At 48.5% G+C, this 25,035-nt stretch overlaps 2 protein-coding genes across 7 annotated transcripts in view; one reads left to right on the top strand and one right to left on the bottom strand.

Moving 5' to 3' along the window:
- FAM193A (family with sequence similarity 193 member A) overlaps positions 1-5,954 on the top strand; it is a 170,245-nt gene extending 164,291 nt beyond the window's left edge. For 3 of the 5 annotated variants that reach the window (XR_015250639.1, XR_015250640.1, XM_086705601.1), the window contains one exon: positions 66-5,954. The gene's annotated coding sequence lies outside the window, so the exon portion shown is untranslated. The remainder of the gene's footprint in view (positions 1-65) is intronic. The other 2 variants (XR_015250641.1, XR_015250642.1) reach the window with 2 other exon arrangements.
- Positions 5,955-8,281: 2,327 nt separating this feature from the next.
- TNIP2 (TNFAIP3 interacting protein 2) overlaps positions 8,282-25,035 on the bottom strand; it is a 35,100-nt gene continuing 18,346 nt past the window's right edge. Inside the window, exons 2-6 of one of the 2 annotated variants that reach the window (XM_086705609.1) lie at positions 13,637-13,924; positions 12,086-12,175; positions 11,039-11,305; positions 10,783-10,902; positions 8,282-9,130 (exon numbers count right to left, since the gene is read on the bottom strand). In XM_086705609.1, coding sequence (XP_086561735.1) covers positions 8,864-9,130; positions 10,783-10,902; positions 11,039-11,305; positions 12,086-12,175; positions 13,637-13,924 — 1,032 coding nt within the window. In that variant the 3' untranslated portion in view covers positions 8,282-8,863. Of the gene's footprint in view, positions 9,131-10,782; positions 10,903-11,038; positions 11,306-12,085; positions 12,182-13,636; positions 13,925-25,035 lie in introns of both variants that reach the window. The other variant, XM_086705608.1, reaches the window with a different exon arrangement.

Raw genomic sequence — 25,035 nt, 5'->3', positions numbered from 1 at the left:
GTTTCTGTGTGGAGACGGGGAGGGGGAGGCAGCCTCTGGAGATACTCTGACGGCTCCATCCACAGGACTTCTGGACTGACGGCATGCAGGTGGGACAGAGCAGCAGAGGCAAGAGGGACTCCTGAGGCTCTGCTCTGAGCCCTGGGCGGGACGGGGCCAAGTCTGGGGTGCTCATCAGAAGCCCAGGTGAGACGTCTGGCGCTGGGGATCGCTGCTCGTGGGCAGAAGGCCCCCCAGGAGCAAGTGTGGACAGGTCGGGCGGGGGGCTGTCCGCAGATCCAGTGTCACAGGTGGCAGGAGCATGGCACGGCAGGGCTGCTGTGGCCGAGGTGAGGTCCAAGAACTGGCCCTGGGCTCCCACCACGACCCCGTGGGAGCTGGTTTGCAGGAAAACGGGGTGGGAAGAGCAGGTCCTGGGACCAGGAGACGGGGGGGGGGGGGGGGGGGGGGCAGCAAGACGAGCAGGGGGCCAAAAAGCTGGCTGGCTTGTTGTGCTTTTGTTTTTTCTAGGTGGGAGGAAGGACAGCATATCTCTGCTCCTGGGATGACCCAGCAGATCGAGGAGCAGGCTGGGTGGTGACCACAGGAGCCATGTCCTTTTCAAAAGGCCCTGATGTGCCTCCAGGACTCCCAGGCCCAGGCCTCGTCCCTTCCCGGTGAGCGTGAGGGTAGCTGGGCTGGCTGGGCAAATGCTGGGGAGGGTCCCGGGGAGCCTACACACCTGGACCCTGCCATCTGGGGAACCTGCCCGCCCAGGCCCACCCCTGAGACCCTGCCGTGCCCCACCCCATCCTTCTCATGAGTTGGAAGCAGTCCCACCTGTGGGCCGCAGCTTCCATCTGTCCTGGGGGCCACAGTGGCCGAAGGGTCCTACCTGTGACACGAGCAGGGCCTTGTCGGGGCCAGGAGTGGTGGGGGGGGCCCCTGGGCACCCCGACACAGTGTCCACACACACCCATGTCTCCACCTAAGTTGGCCCCACCTGGCCCCCTGCCACACCCCTGCCCCCCTCACACACGGGCCAGCCACCTAGGCCTTATTCCGGCCTTGCTGCTTGAAATCGGGAGAATGCCCTGCCCACGTTCCACACGAGGCCCAACCCTTTCGCTCCTTTGGGTCTTTCCCTGAGTGGGGGTTGGGGGTGGGGGTTGTCTCTTTACCATTCCCAGTTCTCAGGAACAGAACACTGAGGATGGATTTCGGGCCTGGGAGGCCCAGGACAGTCCAGGGGTAGGAAGAGGTGGAGGGTCGAGGCTGGCAGGGCTTCCTTAGTTCAGCCCCTCCCACACAGGTGGAGGCAGGCCCAGGCCAAGACACTGGATACTGTGCCCCCCAGTGCAAGGCTGCGTCGTCCTGCCCAGGCATTGCATTTACTGGTGGGGAAACCAAGGCCCAAGGTGTGCCTGCGAGACATCTGGCCCCAGTGCTACTGTCTTCACAGGGGCCTCGGCCCGAGGGTCGGATCGCGTTGGAGCGTCCCCTCCTTTACACAACAAATGATCACGAGATGAAATAAAATAACAGTAGCTAGAAAAGAAACAGTGAAAATGCCCTTTCGTTGAACTTTGTCTACATAGTCAGGCCATTAAAAAAAATATTATCAAAATGAGCATTATGGTACCAAAAAGGATTAACATTTCTTCATTTCATTAATATGTTTTTTTAAAGAAGAAAAAACTTACCTCACAGGTCACGCTGTGTCGCGGTTTTAAACACAAATAAAACCTCTCGGTCACACACGCAATGACAATTGAAGTAACTCGAGTCCTGGTTCTTTGTCTTCACAATGACAGCCAATCACACTGTCTGTCTGGGATCCACTACTAAACCGGAAGAGTAACTGGTACGGGGTGGGGTGGGGAGTGGGGGGAGGAATGGGAACGAACGGCACAGAGAAAATTCAAGCGGTTCTGGACTGTTAAGAACTTACTCCTGAAACTGTGTGTCCCTGGGAGCCCTGCAGATTGTCTGCCACAGAGAAGACAGCATAGGACAAGAGGAAGAGTCATGAACGTGTGCCAGTGGCACACCCAGGAAGGAACAACTGCCATGGAAACTGTCCCCGTGCCACACGATCGTAAAACCGAGGAAGTTTAAAACCACGGTTTTGGATGTTGGACTAGAAGCACATGGCAATGTTTCCTGAGCCGAGGGGACGAAAGAGGGTAAGCCCCCTGAGTGCCCGCTTCCTGCCTGGAGGCAGCTTCCAGGACTAGCCCTGGGCAGGCCCATGGCCACACCCCAGCAGGCCTGCTGAGTAGAGTAAGCCAAGACTGGCATGTGGGGAGGCCCAGGTAGCTGGAATTTGTGGGGCAGGGTTATGAACAGGAGGGGCTGCATCTAAGGAGCTCGGGGGGGGGGGGGGGGGGCTTCAGAGTCCCCTGCAATCTACTGATCTTGCAGGTGTGGCTTAAACTTCCAGGAACCCAAGGGAAAATCACCAGAAAGCAGTACATTTGGCTGCAATAGTGTTTCTACCAGCCAGGGTGGAGAGACCTTGAAATACTCGGATATAGACATCGGTGTAGGGTCAGAAGGCTATGATCTTAGCAGTGGGGTTAAATTAGCCCTAGAGTAAAAGCTAAAGCTAAAGGCAGGCCTCAGAAGGCTCAAACTGATCCTAAGTATCTTGACTGCCTGCCTCAACAAAGTCCAACCTAAAGGAATACAAAAATATCCCACACTAAATGAAAGTCTAAGTGAAGTTCTAAAGAAAAAATAAAATATCTGCAATGAAAAATACTCTGGGTAGAATTAACAGATCAGAAACTTCAGAAAAAATACCCATGAACTTGATGCCTCGGGAACACAAACTACCAGAAAGCAGAAAAGAGAATGGAAAACAGTAGCCGGTGGGACAGTGTCAAGCATTCCAACATACATGTAACTGGAATCCTGGAAAAATGAGGAACAACCACGACAAAATACTAATCCAAAGTGAACCTGTCACAAGTTTGCTGGAATTACGGATGAGGCTGTTGAGTCTGTAGGTCAGTTTGGGACGAAGTGACATCTTGAGACCATGGAGTTCCCAGTCTGCGTTTATGTGTTCTTGAGTTCGGCAGTATTTTGTAGCTTTTATTGTAGAGATTTTGCAGACTTCTGATGAATTTTTCCTAGGCACTTTGTTTTTGATGTCATCACAAATGGAGTTATGCTTTAGTTTCCTGGGGCTCCCATAACGCAGTGCCACAGACTGGGTGGCTTATGACAGAAACTTCTCTTCTCACAGTCCTGGAGGATATAAACCCGAAATGTGGGTATCGGCAGGATTGGTTCCTTCCAGAGGTTGGAAGAACCGCCTGTTCCATGCCTCCCTCCTAGCTCCTGGTGGTCACTGGCAATCCTTGGCTTACAGAGGCATCACCCCCAGTCTCTGTCTGTCTTCACGTGGCCTTCTCCCTGCATCTCTGTGTTCGTCTCTTTAAGATTTTAAGCAATTCCGGGGCACCTGGATGGCTCAGTTGGTTAAGTGCCTGACTTTGGCTCAGGTCATGATCTCATGGTTCGTGAGTTCGAGCCCCATGTCGGGCTCTGTGCTGACAGCCTGGAGCCTGCTTCCGATTTTGTGTCCCCCTCTCTCTCTGCTCCTCCCCCACTCGCGCTTGGTGTCTCTCTCTCTCTCTCTCTCTCTCTCTCTCTCTCTCTCTCTCTTTCTCTCTCTCAAAAATGAATAAACATTAAAAATTTTTTTTCAAATAATCTCTACACCCAACATGGGACTCAAACTCACAACCCTAAGATCAAGAGTAGCACACTCGCACGTCTCTTCTGTCCCTACAAGGACATGAGTCATTGGGTTTAGGGCCCACCCTCATCCAGCACATCATCTCATATTACATGTGCAAAGACCCTATTTCCAAGTGAGGTCACATTCACAGGTTCTGGGGGTTAGTTAGGACTTAACATCTTGTTGGACACTATCTTTTGGGGAGTTTTAAATTTGCCTTTCTTGGGGTGCCTGGGTGGCTCAGTTGGTTCAGTGTGTGACTTTGGTTCAGGTCATGATGTCACAGTTCGTAGGTTTGAGCCCCACACCGGGCTCTGTGCCGACAGCTCAGAGCCTGGAGCCTCCTTCAGATTCTGTGTCTCCCTCTCTCTCTGCCCCTTCCCCACTTGCATGTTCTCTCTCAAAAATAAACATTGTTTGCTTTTCTACTTGTTGTAAACATACAGGAGTATGGTAGATTTTTCATATATCGAACTTTATATCTTGAGGTTGTCAAATAATTGACATAAATTCTAAACTTTAAGAACACCTAGAATTTTATGTGTGTGTGTATGTACTCCTTTATGTATATGTATCATATATACATACAATCTGTCATCTGCAAATAGGGACGGTTTTATTTACTTTTTCCCCAACTTTTTTGTTCTTTATTCCCTTTATTACTGCACTGGGTAGAACCTCCTGTACAATGTTGAATTACAGTGGTTAAGAGTGAACAACCTTGTCTTGATACAAACCTCAGCAGGGACAGCATTTAATATTATATCATCAAATATAATGTTAGCTGTAAGTTTTTGGACATACACCTTTTTCAGATTGAGGAAATGCCTTCTTTTTCTAGTTTGCTGAGTGTTTTTTTTTTTTTTTATCATGAGTGGGTATTAAATTTTGTCATATACTTTTTCGGCTTCTATTGAGATCATGTGTTTTTTTTCCTGTTATTCTGTGAATAACATTTAATGCTTTTTTGAATAACCAATCTTGTATCCGTAATTAAAATTCTACTTGGCTATGATTTATTATCCTTTTTATATTGAATTCAATTTATTAATTTTTTTAGGGCTTTTGTGTCTATGTTCATGAGAGAGATTTGTCTTGTAATTTCTTGTTTTTCTTAGGTTTGGGGGTCATAAAAATGAGTTGGAGAACATTCCTTGTATTTGCTGAATGTATGTAAGATTGGTATATCTTTCTCAGATGTCTGGGAGAATTCACCAGTGAAGTTATCTGGGCCTGTAATTTTCTTTGTGAAAATATCTTTTTTTTTTTCTTTCTTTTTTCATTTAAAAATTTTTTTTCTTTGGAGAGAGAGAGAGAGATTGGGTTCATGCAAGCTAGGGAGAGAGGCAGAGGGAGAGAGAATCTCAAGCAGGCTCCATGCTGAGCGGCCCTGACATGGGGCTCCATCCCACAACCCTGGCAGCATGACCTGAGCCAAAATCAAAAGTTGGATGCTCAACCAACTGAGCCACCCAGGCACGCACCCCCCTTTTTTGCATGAAAATACTTTTAATTATAGATTCAATTTACTTAATACCTACAGAACAGCTACTCAGGTTTTGTTTCTTCTTGTATCAGTTGCATTAAATTGTGTTTTTCAAGGAGTTTATCTGTCTCATCGAAGTTGTCGGATTTATTAGCATAGAGCGTTCATAGTACTCCTTTTAGAGATCTATAGTGATGTTCCTCTGTTCATTCCTGATTATCAACAATTTGTTTTTTCTGCATTAGTCATGTTAGTGGTTTATCCATGTTGTTGGCATTTAAAAGAACTCTTCATTTTGTTGATTTTTCTGTTTTCTGTTTCATTGATCTCTGCTCTCATATTCTTTCCTTCCCTTTTCTTTGGGTTTAATTTGCAGCTCTTCTCTTAGCTCTTGAGAGGGGCACGGAGATTGCTGAATTTTAACCCCGTTTTCACTCATTTCAGAGTATTTTCTAATTTCCATTGTGTCTTTTCCTTTGTCCACAGATCACTTAGAAGTGTGTTGGGAATTTGATATTTATCTGTTACTGAGTTGTAGTTTAACCTCACCATGGTCAGAGAACATAAATTCAATGATTCAATTGTTTGGAATATATTGTGACTTGATTTATGCCCCACAAATTTGTCTCTGTTGGTAAGTGTTCCATGTACACCTGAAAAGAATTCTAGTTGGCTTTTGTTGGGCCTAATGTTCCACATAAGTAAATGACACCAAGTTTGTTAATTATTTTGGTTAAATCTTGTGTATCCTTGGTGATTTTTTTTTCCTGCTTCTCTCACTTAGAGGTGTGTTAAAATCTCCAGCTATGATTGTGCATTTATCCAGCCCTCCTTTTGTTTATATATGTTGAAGCTATGTTATTAACTGTATACAAATTTAGGAATGTTACATATTCCTGATAAATTTAGCCGTTTGTCATTATACAGTGTTCTACTTCTGCTAACACTTTTTGTCTTAAATTCCATCTGATAATCATGTAACCACTCTCATTTTCTTGGTTAGTGTTGGCATGGTGTGTATTTTCTATCTTCACCCTGTGTTCTTATATTTAAAGTACGTCTTTGCTGGGCGCCCGGGTGGCTCAGTTGGTTGAGAGACTGACTTTGGCTCAGGTCATGATATCATGGTTTGTGAGTTCGAGCCCCACGTCGGGCTCTGTGCTGACAGCTCAGAGCCTGGAACCTGCTTCTGATTCTGTGTCTCCCTCTCTCTCTGCCCCTCCCTCACTCATGCTCTGTCTCTCTCTGTCTCAGAAATAAACAAACATTAAATTTTTTTTTTTTTAATAAAGTACATCTTTGCTAATGGGCATGTAGGTGAGACCTTGTCATTCTCATCCAGTGTGACAATCATTGTCTTTCAGTGATCCATTTATAACGTAATTATTGATACAGTTGGGTTTGAGTCTGCCATCTTGCCATCTATGTTGTCTCATCTCTTCCTTATTCCTTTAGTTCTCCTAGCTTGTCTTGGATTAGTAACATTTTCTGTTCTATTCACTTTTTAAATATTTTTATTACTATGTTAGTGGTTACTCTAGAGATTATGCTTTCTTATTGCATTACAGTCCACCTTACATCAATGCAAAAACTTCTGTGTAATAAGTTCATACTCTCTCCCCCACCTAGGAAGCTCTTTTGGTCATATGCTTGCATGTTTTAAAGGCCTCCAAACATCGTTGTTTAAAAAGTAATTCATATCTACCCGTGCCCAGGTTCTTCATTCCTTTCTATATTTTTATCTGGAATAATTTCTGTAGTACAGATTTCTTGTGGTGCAGTCAATTGGATATAAATTTTGTTGCCTTGTATTTGTCTGAAAAATACCTTCATTCTGCCTTTATTTTTCCTTTGCCTAGTATTTTCTTTAAGATTTTAAGTAATCTCTACACCTAATGTGGGGCTCAAACAGCTCCAAAATCAAGAGTCGTATGCTCTACCAACTGAGCCAGCTAGACACCGGTCTAGTATTTTCTATTGCATATTGTCCTTGTGATTAATACAGTATAATGTCCTAGACTCTGTTGCCTGTATCTCATTCCAGGTGACAGCTGATTTACTGGTTGATTACCTGAAACTCTTAGGCCTTTTTAGAGCAAAGGCTATTTCCATTTTGTCCTAGGATGTCAACTTTACTCCTAATGCAGGGCCCTTACAGGGTTTCAGAGGAAAACCCAAAGTATTTACCTTTGAAGCTTGAGGGACCCCAATTCAAAACTGTCCCCCTGTAATATTCAGCCACTGGAATGTCTGCTCAGCTCTTTCTGCTTTCCATCTGCTGTTCTCACCCCAGAATCCTTGGGTTCTTGCTCAATGCATGGAAAATTGGGGGGTCAGCCAAGGATTTGAGGGTTCCCCCTTGTGTGGCTCCCTTCTCTCTGGGGTGTCCCCATCCTCTGTTTCCAGTATTCAGGTGTCCACAAGCTCTTCCAGTTCCTGAGGTCAGGGAGACTGAGGCTTTCTGCTACAGTCTACCCACCCCATGCCACATAGGCTGGGTCTCTTCCAGCGGGGCCCCAGAGGAAGTGACACCTGAACTCTGACTTGAGGAGGACTTAGCCAGATGGAAGGATGAATTCCAGGAAGAAGTACAGACTGTGCTATTGAGAACATGGGTGCAGATGCCAGCTTTGTCACTCAGGCACTGTGTGACTTTGGGCAAGTGACTTAACCCCTCTGTGCCTCCTTTTCCTTGTTTGTGTTGAGGATGATCATAACACTTACCTCCTGGGATCGCTATGAGGGTTCAGGGAGTGAACCCTGGCAAGCACTTGGCACGGCACCTCAGCCTCCCCTCCCGCCTTCTCTTTCGGGTCACTGATCACACCTTGCTCCGTGTGGCTCTCGTGTGCTCTCAGCAAGTACCTGCACCCTCTCACCGCATTCCCAGCCCTTGGCTACACATCCTGGGCTGGGGCAGAAACAGACCGAAGGCAAAGCGGGGCTGGCGCCAGGTCACGTGGTCCCTGACAGGCAGGTGGCAAACACAGGAGGAGCGCTTCTCCTCCTCATCAGCCAGTCTGACTGAAAGTACTGCAGCCCCCGGGACACATTCTCAAGAGCAGTCACCATAGCAAGTGTATTTATTATAAAAATAAGTAAATGTGAAATGTCTTTTGTCTTTGAGATAGATACGTGGCAAACGCTAGTGCAGTGCATTTCAGTGAGGACACGTGTCTCTGCGGTGGCCGAGAATAGTCCTCGTGTGCGATGTGTTGCCACAGGGCTCAGTCTACAAACCTGGTCCCGACTCAACAGAACCGGGGGCCCACACACGTGGTCCCTGCAGGCAGCCACCTCTTCCCAGCGAGCTGCAGCGGCCCAGGCGCAGGCTGACTGGGGCTGTCGTGTTGCCTGTGAGCGTTCGTGCGCCCCCTGCTCCTGGTCTTGACCCGACAGCCGGCCGGCGGGGGGGCAGGGAGGGGCGCACTCCATACCAGAAGCCAAGCCAGGCCCTCCCAGAGGCAGACGCCCCACGAGAAGTTCCCTCCAACTTGGTCTGTTCCACCGCCCAAGGATGACCAAGGTGAAGGATCAGAAACCCCCTCAACCTGTGCTGGGTCCTGGGTCTCAGGGGATCTCGCCCCCGCCCAGGGCCGAGCCCCCTCAGAAGCAGCAGAGTCACAGGTAGCTCCAGCCTCAGGGCCTCACTGGCAGCACTCGGCCACATGCCTGAAGAGCTCCTCGCCTTGCTCGTCATCGAAGTGCTGCAGGCAGTGAGGGCACTGAAGCTCCCCCTGCCCTCTCCGGGTCGTTGCTCCAGGACACCTGCCCTCCGCGGAGAAGTCCGGCCCCTGAGATCCAGACCCAGCCCTCCGGCCACTGGGTGCCACAAGCTCCAAGACACTGGTTTCTAAGTACTTGGGGGTTTTGCTCCCCGTGTGCGTCCGGCAGGAGCCCCGCTCTCGGCAGTCCTGGAAAGAAGGCAAGTATCCGTTCACATGGGCCGCACTGCAGGCCACAAAGCCAGGTGTCGGGTTCTGGCACTCCCTGAATGGGACTTGCGGCCCCTCCCCACCTCCCGGAGTAGCCCAGAGTCCAAACACGGTGGGGCCCAGTCGCAGACGCTCCTGCACAAGTTCAGATGGGGCCCGCTCCCTGCCTATCAGCCCCACATGCCTCTGTGGAGAGACAGAGGTGGAGCCGGGGTGGGGGTCCCTCCTAGCTCGGCCCGGCGCACGCCCTCCAGACATCAGTCACGAAGCACCGTGGCCTGCATGCTCCTCAGCCTGGTGCTTCTACTTCACATCTGAACTTGGGCTTTCCTCTGTGGGCCTGGGGCTTATTGCCCGCCCCTTCTGCACTCCTGCCCTGGCTCCTCAGCAACGGCAAGTGCTCCCCCACGTTCGAGGGGCCACAGGCTGCAGCTGAAAAGGATGCAGAGGCCACGTAATGCAAACGCCCTGTCCCCCAACAGACTTGAAGTGGGTCCTGATCATCCCTGTTGGCCCAGAGTCACTGACAGGCTGCCTAGAACCACACCTTTAATGACCTTTCAATCCAAGAGCACGTGCTTCCTCAAGTTCGAGGCAGCCAGAAACCCACAGGTGAAACCTGATCACAGAAGACCACAGAAGACCGCCCCTGCCTGGGCCCATGGTGGAGCGTCCTCAGCCAGAGCCTAGAGTCCCAGGGCCTCAAGAGAACCCGGAATCTGTGATGGGAGCCGCTAAGGCCGCTGGGGACAATGAGGTCCTCCCGCACCTCCTTGTTAGCCTGTGGCCTCGGGGGGAAACAGGCTGCGGGCACGGTCCCCACCCACTTCACCCGCCAGTAGGAACAGCTGCCTCTGTCCAGGCCTGGTGCTCTGGACCGAGTCCAAGAGTGTTAAAGAGAGGGTGTTCCCCGTGACTCCCTGCACCTCATGCAGGGTGGGAGCAGAAGCCACCGACGAACCCCAGCAGCATAGTACAGGCAGCACCCAACCAGATGAGGCAGCCCCGAGGTCAGCTCAGCATCCCTGCTCAACCTGGTACGTCAATCCCCAGAGGTGCCACTACCGTCCAGTCCAAACGTTCTTGGAGGGGCCCAGTAGGTACTGGCTGAGGGGCTAAAGAAACCAAACTCTCCCAGGGTCTCCGCAGAGCACGGAGAGGGTCCAGGGCAGAGGGGAAGAGGCATGTGGGCGCCATGGGTCCTGCACCGAGAAACTATCAATTCTGACTCACGCCAGGCCTCCCTAGTTGGGGTGGAGGCCTACTGGCCCGCAAGGCCCATCTCCATGCACACGGGCCGTGGGCCCAGGGACGTTACTAGACACCTGGGAATGGAGTAACCAAGTACCTGTGCCTCATCGCGAGGAGGGGACACGTATGAGGGAAGCTCCTAGCAGGAAGCCTGGGGCCCAGGACGTGCTCACCGGGCGCATGACCACAAGCATGGAAGGCAGGACAGGCCCTGTGGACTGTCACACAGTGTGACTAGGAGCTCTTCCACCCCCATGCCCCAGGGGCTGGGCAAGGCGGCTCTGACCTAAGCAGGGCAATCAGGGTCTCAGGCCGATGCTTGAAATTCGCGGAAAGAAAAATGAGAGAAATGCCAGGCCTAAAGAGGCGTCGTACTCTACCTGCCTCCGGGACGCCTGGTGCCGCAAGGCGGCCACCTGCTCCTCCAGCTCTTGAATCCTCCCCTGAGCACGCTCTCGATCGGCCCTTTCCGAGGTGAAATCATCCTTGTAAGCAAGAATCTGAAAGGAGGCAGGACACGCGGCTGTCAGCACGCGGCGCCATTTCTGCTGCTCAGGACGGAGAAGGTGCCCACCTGGCTCCCGCCCCCCCCCACACACACACACCTCCCACACCTTCCCCCACCCAGGGCCACACCTGCTGCTCCAGCATCTGCACCCGCTCCAGCGCCGCATCTCGGGCCCTCCTCACAGCCGTCAGCTCCTCCTTCACTTCCACACAGTCATTTATCTTCTCCTCCAGCTGCCTGTTGAGCCTGGAGATCTCCTTCCTCATCAGCTCAGGAGGGGAGGGTCTCTCGGGCTCACGGGGGACCTGTAGCCCCTGAAGCTGCGCGTGGAGCCCCCTCACATACTCATCCCTGCTGGCATCGTAGCGCTGCCACTTGGCATTAAGGTCTTCTACCTGAGGGGATGCGGCCAAGACACGCGGTGAAGGCGGCCCCACGCTACGCCACGCTTTGTGTTTTTAAGTTTAAACTTTTTCTTCAAATTTTTATTAAATTCCAGTTAACATCCAGTGTAATATTGGTTTCAGGAGCAGAACTCAGTGTCACTTGCAGACACCCCCAGTGCTTTGTCGCCATCCCCATCTAGCCCATCCCGCCCCCCTCCATTAACCCTGTTTGTTCTCTATCGTTAGAGTCCCCTATGGTTTGTTGTCCTCTCTTCTTCCTCCCCCACTTCTCCTGTGTTCCTCTGCTTGCTGTCTTAAATTCCACACAGGAGAGAAATCACTTGGCATTTGTCTTTCTCGGACTATGAAGTGCTTTGTTAGCAACAGTTAGCTAATGAGTTCTTCCCCTTAAATGGATGTCACCTCACTTTGCTCTTCTATCCAGAGGGGACACAGAGAGCAGCAGACACGTCCGAGGCACGGCGGTGACGTCCGCCAGCAACTGTTAAACACAAGTGGACTCGGTGCGGTTTTCCCTCCTTAAAAGCCATACTCGGTAGTAATTCTTGCACCTCCTTTCTCGACCTACGAGTTAGCCTGAGGGGACAGAGCATGACGGGGCACATTCTGTGCACTTTCAGACAAAAAGGTCAGGTCTCGGCATGGTGTGTGTCAGCCAAGGTGGCCTGAGGGGGACACAACCCCTGAGCACCATGGAGGACAGGAACCCCCTACACCTGCAGTTCACAAGGGCAAATTCTTCTTGAATGAAATATCACAGATACTCACATGGGTCACCTTCTGTCTCAACAGTCGATTTTCTTCCTGTAACTTCTCGATAACATCCCGGACACAGGTGTCCCCGCCTGTGCCTGTACGCTCTGGCTGCATAACAAAGGGAGAGTGGGAGGGCACTATGTCGCTGAACATAAAAAGTGCAACAAGAGGGGAGGAAGCTAGACCCGCGGACCAAGGTCGCAGACATCATCACATCCAGCAAGGCACCAGCTGGCGGTCGTTCATCAGGTAGAGAAGCAAAGTGGAGACACAAAAGGACTCCCTGCTTCCCGGAGGTGGTGGGGGAAGGGTGTGCTCTGCCCTGACCCGGGCCCACCACCCACCGGGGCTCCCGCTGCCTGACATGCTCTGTCATGGTTCGGGGGAACAGGGGGCTCAGTCCCATTGTGCGGCAAAGGACACACCGGCCCTGGGCCACAGGGGGCAGGCCTGGCTGGGAACCCGTCATGTCTGCAGACCATCAGGGTCAACCTTGGTGGCTTTGTACACAGGGTCTGACCCACACCATGCTCATGCCTAGAAGCCACATCCCAAACCACCCCTAACAATGGTAGGCAGCCCTAACCGAAAAGTCTCGTTTGAGAAGTCTGTCTGAATCCGAGAAATGCAGTGCATTTAATAGAACAGAGGGCTGTATGTTGGTGACATCATTTTTGAGAATTCCCCTTGAATGACAAAGGAAGTATGTATCCTCACGGCGCAGCCACTGGGAAGCCCCGGGTGACTCAGCCAAGTCCCAGGCTGAGAAATGATGCTGATTTAGTGACTGTAAGAGCCGCCGGCCCCCAGCCACCATCGTGTGTAGCTACTTTCAAATCCCCGCAAGGAAACGACCCAGTGACTCAACGTTGGAGAAGAGCACCCGCCTCCTCCCAAATAGCACTTTTCTTTTGGCTGCTCAAATACGCTTAGTTCCTTCCGAGGTTCCCTTTTAGTGGAATCCACCTGAGAACAGGTGGTTCCCCATGCGAGCTGTGGCAAAGCCGCCGCTAAGGGGCCGGTCAGCCCATCCCCCTCAGAACATCGCAGCGCATTCCTCGGTGAACCTGGTCGCAGCCTAAGAGAACTGCCCGGAAAGGACCCCGCTCAGCGAGCCCACAGCCAGCTGTGCCGAGGTCCACGGCTGGGTCGGTGCCGCTCTGTGCAGGTGCATGGAGCACAAGGAAGGCCAGCACCCACGGCCCTGCGGGCCTGCGCATGGGGCCTGTGGGGAGCTGCCCTCACCTCGCTCTGCATCTTCCTCATCCACCTACCAGCCGCGGCTCCACCCTCTTGTCCTCAGCTAACCGAGGCTACAGAGGCCAAGAGGCTGGGCTGGTGAAACAGGCTGCCCTGCTTTCCTATCACATTTTGCACGTTCCATCTTTCTAGAAGAAAGCCCTGAATAGACAGGCTTTGTCACAACCAAGAGGAGTCTCCTTACTGGTGGGCTCTGGGCTCCCCAATCCCCGCGATTGCTGAGGGATCCTGCGGTCTCTACGCAACGCCTCCTGCCCCGATGTGGTCTTCACTGTAATTTGCTTACCCACGTGCATGGCCTACCTCAGGACTTTTCTCCCTCAAGTCCCCCTGTGTGCGCTGTCGTTCATCCAGACACTTGGCCAGATGCTGGCACATGTGGGCAGTGGCGGCCAGAGTCCTCCGCAGCTGATGGGTCTCATCGGCCAAGGAGCGGCACAGAATGTCGCTGGCAGCCCGGGCTCGTTCCTTCTCTGCCACGCTCTGCCGCAGCAGGGCAACTTCCTTCTCTCGCTCATGCTCCGGCTGGCTCATCAGCTGCTGCTTCTCCTTCTCTTTTTCTTCTAACTTCTCAGAAAGTCTTTCAATTTCCTAAGTGGAAGATTTAAAAGCATAGTTTATTAAAAGAAGGTAAAAAAACATGTTCATAAAACAAGAGAAAAGTTTGGCACAGACACCCCATCACTAGATGATGAACAAACTCATTCAGAGGCCAGCTTTTGAACTATAATTAAACTGGAGTTCTCAGCCTATAATGTTCTTTCTGAAACCTCATCTACAATTGTTTTCAGGGACGCCTGGGTGGCTCAGTCAGTTAAGCACCCAACTTTGGCTCAGGTCATGATCTCACAGCTCGTGGGTTTGAGCCCTGCGTTGGGCTCTGTGCTGACAGCTTAGAGCCTGGAGCCTGCTTCAGATTCTGTGTCTCCTCTCTGTCCCTCCCCTGCTCACACACACACACACACACACTCTCTCTTCTTAAAAGTAAACATTAAAAAAATAGAAAAAATTTTTAATGTTTACTTATTTTTAATAATTCTATTTTTATTTATTTATTTATTTATTTATTTATTTATTTATTTATTTATTTTTACGTTTATTTACTTTTTTTGAGGAGAGAGAAAGAGGGAGACACAGAATCCGAAACAGGCTCCAGGCTCCAAGCTGTCAGCACAGAGCCCAACGTGGGGCTGGAACCCACGGGCCACGAGATCATGACCTGAGCCGAAGTTGGATGCTCAACCGACTGAGCCACCCAGGCGCCCCAATAATTCTATTTTTATTTTCACAAACAAGTTCGTAATTTTAGATGGTACATCAGCAAATTACAAAGTGTGGCAACTGCAAAGACTCCTTTATGGGACGGACAGAAGCTGCAGCGGGTCAGTGCCTAGAAGGTACGTCCTCACTCCTGGTACTTGGAATTTGACTTGACTTAGAAGTAGGGCCCTCACAGACGTGACTGGTTAAGAGGATTAGAACAGACCCCGATCCAGTGACTGCTGTCCCTATACGAAGAAGGAAATATGGACACAGACACAAGGAAGGAGGTGGTGTGATGAGAGACCAGAGAGCTGCGTCTACAGGCCAAGGGGCACCAAGGGCTACAGGAGCCACCAGAAGCTGAAAGAGGCAAAGACACACCCACTCTGGAGCCTCCAAGGGAATCTGGCCCTGCCAACACCTTCCTCAGGCTTCCAGGGCAGAAGGGCAGACAATTAAATTCCTCTTGTTCTAGGCTCCCAGCTATGGGACTTCGTGACAGAGCTCTGGGACCTAATCCACCCACCGCTGATTACTTCTTTAAAACAAAGTCCTTAAAATTACAGTCTGCTCTATACCTGGCCTTAATTTTGTACCTTCCTGTCTCAATCAAAGAACTGCAGCGCCTGCAAATCTTTGAGGTGACACTGGGTGCACGAATGTGACCCAGAGATGGAGCACCAGCCTTGGGAGACGCAGGTCAGGTCTGGGCTTCCCCGGGAGGGTGTGGGCAGGAAGGACTGGCCTCCCGCGGAGGAGCGAGCCCACCCCCACCACCCATCCCTCACCCTCACCGCCCCCCCACCAACATGAGTGTGAGGGGGAGACACACGGGGACCCTGGAACCTTCTCAGCACAGCAGAACGAAATGCTGGGCCACATTACTAAAGGACCCCTGAGGTATTATTCCCTTACGTGCTTGAAACAAAAAATATGCATGATTGTAACAAATTCAATGAAACCTAATTCCTCTTTTGCCACCAACCCCTCCACCCCAAGCGTCACTTTCCAGAGGCAGCTCCTATCCACCATGTGGGCACAGGTCTTTCCAGAATGTGTTTAGGCATCTACCACACCAGTCTTCATACACAAATGGATCCTACAGCACACTTTTCTCCGCTGTCTCCCTCCTAAGGAACACCTCATTCCACAGTAGATTAAGAAGTACCTGGTAAAACTGGGGAACACAGCCCGACACAGGGCCCCACCCTGTTCCTGGGCCCGTGCCTGAGCCCATGAGGCAAGGGCTCCTCCACCCAACACCCTGTGCACCTGGGGTGGCCTCCGCAGGAGAAGTCCACCATGTGCCTCCATCACTCTAACCAGGTGACCCAGAAAACATTCTGGAATCCTCGCCCTCTCAGGGAGTTAAGGGTCCTTGCTTTCCCACTTTCCTTGAACTTCACTCGAGAAGTTGACAGCAAGAGAAGAAAGAATAATTCCTGGTAGGATGGTCAATTTGGCTCTCTTAACAAAGACCTAGAGGAAGAGACTGTTCTAGACCCATAATCCAAGACAGGCCCAAAAAGAGAGGCTGGAAGAGATGAAGTGAGGAGGTCAGACCCTAGCAAGTGGGACATGTCCAATACCCAGTGCAGAAGAGGTGACAGGATGAGGACAAGAGGCGTGACAGAGTATAAGAAACCACACTGGTGATGAACCCAAAACGGACTGTCACCACAGGTGTCCAGTGCCCACATTCCCTCCCCCTCTGTAGATGCCATCCAGCCTGGTGAGGCCATTCCTTTCATTTTTCCACTTTATGACCTCACCGTGAGTGGAGTCCAGGCCTTTCTGGACTGAAGGAGGAAGAGGCCTTTCCCTGAAAGTTGGCCAGTCGGCATTGCTACCTCCTCCCAGCACACGACCATTCAGCACCAGGCTGGAGCAGTGGGACCTGGAGGGGCTATATCCACGAGCTGGGGGCTGCCAGCTGTGTGCCAAGTGGCTTGGCCTGGATGTGGCCACTACCTGATACACCACAATGGGTATTTACACAGCTGAGAACCAACCATATGGCCTCCTTAACATAAAATCCTATAAACAGGGAAAAGGCCAAATCCCAGCGTGAGCTCAGGTTCCCAGTGCTGATCATTCCTGTGACACTGAGCCTAAAAACACAAAACTAGGCCTGTTTATTAGCCTGGAATTTATTTTAAAAATTGACCACTTTTTAAAGGCATTTCAAGCTGAGCAGGGGCCTTGTCCCATGTTCTTACTGTTTAGACGGTACAGCAAGAGCGTCTCACGACCACCTCTCCCTCTGAAGTGTCCAGACTCCTGGCCGGCCACTGCTCACCCCTTGCCCAGCTTTGGTTTCCCTCTACCTACATCACAGCTTCGGTGTTGCTTTGTTGCTACTGTTGGAAGGGAAGTGCCTGAGGGCAGTGACTTTTCTATTTAATGTTTATTTTTGACAGAGAGACGGAGAGCGGAGAGCGGGGAGGGGCAGAAAGGGAGAGAAAGAATCCCAAGCAGGCTCCACACTGTCTGTGCAGAGCCTGACATGAGGCTCAAAGTCACAAACTGAGAGATCATGACCTGAGTGGAAATTAAGAGTTGGCCGCTCAACTGAATGAGCTTTGCAGGCGCAGTGACCTTTTTTTTGCCATTCTCCCTGATCTTAGACCTTGTTACCCTCAACAGAGGCTCAAACTTGTATATGGAGTACACAGTGCCTAAAGAGGTCTACCCTGAAATTTCAGTTATTCTGGGGCGCCTGGGTGGTTGAGCATCCGACTTCAGCTCAGGTCATAATCTCGTGGTTTGTGAGTTCAAGCCCCACGTTGGGGTCTCCATTCTCAGCGAGGAGCCTGCCTTGGGTCCTCTGTCTCCCTCTCTCTCTGCCCCCTACCTTGCTCTCTCTCTGAAAAATAAACATTAAAAAAAAATTTTTTTTTAATTTCAAAGTTATTCAAATCAGCATGACAGAGAAATAAATGTCTCTATCCTGCTCTGTATCTAATACTGAAGTTTATTCAGGGTAAATACATATCTATGCGTGATACAGAGATCAACGTATCTACGAATATATGTAATATGAATACAGACAGGAATCCTGTGAACATACCGCTAAGGGCTAGTCCCGGGGGAGTCATGAATTTAACAAGTAACCACAGTGACAGCAGGAGCTGCTACTGCTCGCCACAGCCTCGGTGCCAACTGTGCAATCTCCGTACATCCTACAAGACAGCTTCTCCCATCTTTCCCATTCTACAGATGGGTAAACCGAGGCTCACAGGGTTGGCAGCCACTGGAGTGACCAGGTGAAGAAGCCACTGCAGCCTTGGTGCCTCCATGCAGTACAGCCTCCCTGCGTCCTCTTGGGGCCGGAACACCTCAGGCAAGACCTGCGTTCCCAGGGTCCTTCCTCACTGGTCAGCGGGAGACAACGTGGACACGTGCATCTCTATAGACACCACGGCAGCATGTCCTCCAGCTCAGGGGGCTCTGGCTCCACACTCCAGCCCCGGGCTCCAGGCCCAGCCCCATGTGGATGCCAGTGAATGGGAACAAGACTGGACGACACAAGGATCAGGACCTGGGCCCTGTTCTCAACCCGCCACAAGACAGCCATGTAACAACCAGACCCGGGGCCAACTACAGTTAGTTCTGAAGGACGCACCAGCCTTATTACTGTCTTAAAAACCAGCTTTCAAACATCAGTTTAGAAATAACCTAGCTTGGGGCGCCTGGGTGGCTCAGTCAGTTGAGCGTCCAACTTCGGCTCAGGTGGTGATCCTGGTACATGAGTTCAATCAAGCCCCACGTTGGGCTCTGTGCTGATGGCACTCCTGGAGCCTGCTTTTGGATTCTGTATCTCCCTCTCTCTCCGCCCTTCCCCCACTCACTCTCTGTCTCTCAAAAATAATTACAAAATATATACTAAAAAGACATTACCTAGCTCACATGGAGGCTTGTGGGTGACAACAGTACCCTACTCGGGGCTGGCATCTTCCCTCACAGCTGGGAACCTTCCAGAGCTAGAGAAACAAAAGCAAAACCACTGGGCGGGGGGGGGGGGGGGTGCAAAACATGTCGGGAACCCCCCAAAGAGTGGCCTGACGTGTCCTCACATGCTGGAGGGACCCCAGGACTTCGGCACATGTCACTCGTTCTGAAGTTGGAGAGAGACGTCCTGGCTGATCCCACCAGGTGCCCTTGTTGAATCTATGACTGTTCTCATAGACCACTGTTGTCAGAAAGCCAGGCTTGTCACAGAAGCCCAGCTTCACACACACACGATGCACATGAGTCAGCAAGTGGGCTGATGTCCCCCAAGAGAGCCTTTTGCTGGGACCCACAGTTCCATGGCTTCATACTCAGGACACAAAAGTGTGAAGAATTCCATAGTCTTGTGAGTTAACCTTAAGAGGCATGGCCTCCTGGCCCTCGTCCCTGTATTCATCTGCCCAGGCTCCCCTAACAAAGTCCACAAACTAGACGACCTAGAACAGAAATTCACTCTCTCACAATCCTGGATGCTCAAAGTCCAAAATCCAGGTATCAGCAGGGCCATGCTCCTTCCAGGGCAAGAAGAATCCTTCCTTGTCTCTTCCAGCTTCTGGTGGCTGCCAGTGGTTCTGGGCTTGTAGATGCATCACTCCAATCTCTGCCTCCATCTACACATGGCCGACTTACACGGGCAACCAATCACCAATCCACCGGAATCCAGTATGCCATCCTTTTTCATTTATGACATCTTGCAAAGACCCTTTTTCCAAAGAAGGCCCCATTCACAGGTTCCAGATAGAAATGAATTGGGGAGGGGACACTGTCCAACCCAGTACAGTCTCTGCCTCCCTCTCTTTCCTGAGCATCCCTCAGTGAGAGCAAGGGCAAACAGGAATTTCAGGAAAGGCCAGTTAACTGAGGCTTTACCACAAGTGTCAAGCATGTATCCTGAGAAGCAGTGATAAGAGAGCAACAGGGTTCTTCCCCTCTGGAAGAGTGTAGTGGGGGAGCAAGGCAAAAAGATAAGGACAAAACCTAACGTCGCCTGCAGGGTTCTGAGAAGATGGTGAAGCAGGAAGCACCGGGAACCTACCTCCCCACCAAAAAATGGCTGTGCGGCAGGACCCATCGACTGTAACTGTTTTGGAAACCTGGAGTCTATTGAAGGATTCCAACTTCTGGAGGAAGACTTGGACAGTCAACTGAGGTTAATTTCAACCAATTTCAGCTCTTAGCCCATCCCCTACACCCAGCCACCTGCAAGTGTTTCTGAAGTGGCTTGCAGGAGCCAGGGTAGGCAAAAACACCCTGTCCTGTAAACAATGGAATGTGTGCTCTGATAGCTTGCTCCTTCCCATCAGAGAGGTGCAAACACAGAAAGGCAGCCATGGTTGCTGCACCTCCCCCACTGTTGCAAAGACCCTCCCCTCCATCTGAAGTGACTTGAGGGAGATTTAAAGGGATACAGCTCTCCCCCTACTCTGCATTTTTCTGTTCCCCCCCCCCACCCCCGCTTAGGGAACCAGACACCAAAGACAAGGACTTTCATGGCTGCCTATTTACATACATACATAAAAATACATACACACATGCACAAACACAAAATAAAGACACTTTCAAAGGCAACTACATATAAAGAGAAAATTAGAAAGTGCCTACATTAAAATTTTTTTTAATGTTTATTTTTGGGAGAGACAGCGAGTGAGGGAGGGGTGGGGAGATTGGGAGACACAGAATCCAAAGCAGACTCCAGACTCCCAGCTGTCAGCACATAGCCAATGCAGGGCTCGAACCTACAAACCGTGAGAGCATGACCTGAGCCAAAGTCGGACACTCAATCGACTGAGCCACCCAGGCACCCTGAAAGTACCCACATTTGACCAGGGAACAGCACAGGCTCAGAAGAGACCCGAGCAAACCTGAAGTTACCCCTCAGGCTGATCCCTGGCACAGAGACAACCTACAAGAATCAAAGAAAAAAAAAAAAAACACACAAAACCTTGAGGAAGGGGGAGAATCTAATTTCCAGACATAAAACATTATTAGATCCAAATGCCCAGTTCTTAACAAAATACAAGGCATAGAAAAACATCACAAGGCATACAAAGAAAATATGGCCCATCTGAAAAAAAATCAATCAACAGACATCCCTTTTAAAGATCTGATGGCAGATCTTCTAAACAAAGACTAAACAACCATCTTAAAATGTCAGAGAAAGAAAAGATACAGAAAAAGTCAAGAAAGCACTGTAGGAACAAAATGGAAATATGATTAGATTTTAAAAACCTTAAGAAACCAAAACGAAATTCTGGAGCTGAAAAGTACAATAACTGAAATGAAAAACTCGCTAGAGAGTTTCAAAGGCAGATATGAACAGGCAGATGTATCAGCAAAGCTGAAGATAAGACAATGGAAATTACCAAGGCTGACAGAAAGAAAGAAAAAAAGATTGAAGTGAACAGCCTATGGGACCTGTGAGACACCATCAAGCAGACCAGCACATACACTGTGGGCGTCTTGAAAGGAGGAGAGAGAGAAAGAGACAGAAAGAATATTTGAAGAAATAATGCCTGAAAACTTCCAAATCTGATGAAAGACATGAATATAAACATCCATGTAGCTCAGTAAACTCAAAGTATGATGAACTCAAAAAGACTTACACCAAAACACATTATGATCAGACTTCTGAAGCCAAAGATAAAGAATCTTGAAAGCCACAAGAGAGAGGCAACTCATCACATACTCAGTAAGATAATCATTAGATTATTCATCAGTCACTTTGAAGACTAAAAAGCAGTGAGCCTATATATTCAAATGCTAAAAGGGAAAAACTATTGGGGGCACCTGGGTGGCTCAGTCAGTTAAGTGTCCAACTTGGCTCAGCTCATGATCTCACAGTTCAGCTGTGTCAGCTGTGCTGACAGCTCAGAGCCTGGAGCCTGCTTCCAATTCTGTGTCTCCCTCTCTCTCTCTCTCTCTCTCTGTCCCTCTCCCGCTCATGCTCTCTCTCAAAAATAAACATTAAAAATTTTTTTTTTCTAAATAGCTATATAAAATAAAGTTCCCTTTTAAAAAAAAAAGAAAAACTGTCAACCAAGAATCCTATACCCAGCAAAACCGCACTTAAAAACGAGTGAAGGTTAAACTACAACATTCCCAGATAAACAAAAGCTGAGGGCATTCGTTACTAGACTTGCCCAGCAAAATGCTCAAGGGAGTCCTTTAGGGTGAAATTAAAGGACGCTAGACAGTAACTCAAACCTGTATGAAAAAATAAAAATGTAAATACATAGGCAACTACAAAATCTAGTATTATTGCAATAATAGTTTGTAATTCCACTTTTCTACACAATTTAAGAGACTAATGTCCTTTTTAAAAGTTACTGGTCTAGGGGCGCCTGGGTGGCTCAGTCGTTTGGGCGTCCGACTTCAGCTCAGGTCATGATCTCGCGGTCCGTGAGTTCAAGCCCCGCGTCGGGCTCTGTGCTGACAGCTCAGAGCCTGGAGTCTGTTTCAGATTCTGTGTCTCCCTCTCTCTCTGACCTTCCCCCATTCATGCTCTGTCTCTGTCTCAAAAATGAATAAACATTAAAAAAAATTTTTTTAAATAAAAGTTACTAGTCTAAAAGTATTATTGTAACTTTAGTTTACCACTCCACATGTTTTCTACATAATTTAAGAAACTGATGAATTTATTTTTTTTTATTAACTTTTTAAATTTATTTTTGAGACAGAGTGAGACAGAGCATGAACAGGGGAGGGTCAGCGAGAGGGAGACACAGAATCTGAAACAGGCTCCAGGCTCTGAGCTGTCAGCAGAGAGCCCAACACGGGGCTCGAACTCACGGACCGCGAGATCATGACCTGAGCCGAAGTCGGCCGCTTAACCAACCGAGCCACCCAGGCACCCCAAGAAACTAATGAACTTAAAAGAGTAGTTTATGTTTAGGGGCACATGATGTATAAGGATGTAATTTTGTGGGGCGCCTGGGTGGCTCAGTCAGTTAAGCATCCAACTTCAGCTCAGGTCATGATCTCGCGGCTTGTGAGTTTGAGCCCCGCGTCGGGCTCTGTGCTGACAACTCAGAGCCTGGAGCCTACTTCTGATTCTGTATCCCTCTCTTTCTGCTCCTCCCCTGTTCACTCTCTCTCTCAAAAGTGAATAAACATTAAAAAAAATTTTTTTTTTTTTAAAGATGTAATTTTGTGACATCAGCAACTGAAAGGGGTGGGGACAGAACCATAAAGGAGCAGAATTTGTATTACTGAAGTTAACATTCAACTTAAAGTAGTATGACTTTAGAATATTAAACATAATTCCCATGGTAACCACACACACACACTCACACAAAAGCTGTAGAATATACACAAGAGAAAATGGGAAAGGAGTTTAAATGTTTCACTACAAAAATTTGAATTAAAAAATATTGAATAAAAAAAATTTGAATAAAAAAAATTTCACTACAAAAATTTGAATCAACAAAATAAGACAGTAATGCAGAAAATGAGGGAAAAATGCTTTAAGCCATCTAGAAAACAAGTAGCAAAATAACAGAAGTAGTTCATCCTCATCAGTAATTAGCTTAAATATTAATGGATAAAACACAAGATCCAACTATTAGTTTTCTACAAAAGACTCACTTGAGATCCAAAGACATAAACAGATTGAAAATAAAAAGGATGGAAAAACATATTCATGGAAATAGTAACCAAAGGAGAGGTAGGGGTGCCTATATCAGTATCAAACAAAATACTTTAATGTTTGTTTATCTGTGAGAGACAGAGCATGAGCAGGGGAGGGGCAGAGAGACAGGGAGACACAGAATCCGAAGCAGCACAGAGCCTGACGCGGGGCTCGAACTCATGAACTGTGAGATAATGACCTGAGCTGAAGTCAGCACTTAACCAACGGAGCCACCCAGGAGCCCATCAGACAAAATACTTTAATTCAAAAAAGGTTACAAAAGACAAGGAAAAACATTATACATTAACAAAAGGTTTAATATAGCAAGAAGATAGAACAATTACAAGCATTTGTGCATCTAACAACAGGCTATATGAAGCAAAAACTGACAGAACTGAAGACAGAAATAGTTCTATAATAATAGAGATGTCAATATTTGACTCTCAGTAGTGGTTAAACAACCAGACTAAAGATAAGTAAGAAAAAGGCCTTAAACCACAGTAACAGAGGTGTAAACGCCCACCCAGCAACAACTGCATACAACTGATTTTTGACATTTTCCAGGATATGTTAGACCACATATTAAGTCTCAGTAGATTTTTTTAAGTTTATTTATTTCAGGGGAGAGAGAGAGCATGTGACAGACAGACAGAGAGTGTGAGCGGGGCAGGGGCAGAGAGCAAGGAAGACAGAGAATCCTAAGCAGGCTCATACCGTCACATGGAGCCTGATGCAGGGCTCGAACCCACAAAGTGTGAGATCATGACCTGAGCCAAAATCAAGAGTCAGACACTTAACAGACTGAGCCACCGAGGCACCCCAAGTCTCAGTAGATTTTAAAATACAGATATCATATAAAGTGTCTTCTCCAACCATTAAAGGATGAAATTAGAAGTCAACAACAGAAGTAAATCTGGAAAATACACCAAATTGTGGAAATTAAGCAACACATTCTTAAACCAATTAATCAAAGAAGAAATCACAAGAAAATTAGAAAATACTTAAGAGAAAATTAAAATGAAAACAAAATACACCAAAACTTATGGGATCCAGCGAAAGCAGTGTTAAAGGGAAAATCTTAACAAGCTATAAACTTATAAACAAGCTATAAACATTTGCCTTTACAAACAAGAAAGATTTCCTGTCAACAACCTTTAATTTTATAACTTAAGAAACTAGAAAAACAAGGACAAACTACACCCAAAGCTAGCAGAAGGACAAAAACCATAAAGACAGAATAGATAAAAATGAAATAGAGAACAGAAAAGAACAGAGAAAAATCAATAAAGCCAGTACTTGATTTTTTTTTTTAAAGTCAACAAAATTGACAAACCTTTTGCTAGGCAGACTAAGGAAAAAAGAAGACAAATTAACAAAATCAGAAATGAAAAGTGGAGACGTTACCATTGTAACAGAGTAGTATAAACAACTGTCACTGACAAACTGGATAACCTAGATGAAAGGAACAAATTCCTAGAAACACAAAACTTACCAAGGCTAAATCATGGAGAAATAGAAAAACTGAATAGACTTCTAAGTAGTAAGGAGATTGAATCAATAATAAAAAATCTCCCGAGGCAACTGGGTGGCTCCGTTGGTTAAGGGTCGAGACTTTGGCTCAGGTCATGCTCTCATGGTTGGTGAGTTCAAGCCCTGCATTGGGCTCTTTGCTGTCAGCTTGGAGACTGCTTTGGATCCTCTGTCTCCCTCTCTCTCTGCCCCTCCCCAACTTGTTCTCTCCCTCTCTTCCTCTCAAAAATAAATAAACATTTAAAAAAAAACAAAAACCTCCCAACAAAGA

Source organism: Puma concolor, chromosome B1 (assembly GCF_028749965.1).
Source record: "Puma concolor isolate L17-30 chromosome B1, mPumCon1.1.hap2, whole genome shotgun sequence".
Taxonomy (NCBI): Eukaryota; Metazoa; Chordata; class Mammalia; order Carnivora; family Felidae; genus Puma; species Puma concolor.
This window is presented reverse-complemented; position numbering and strand designations above follow the sequence as displayed.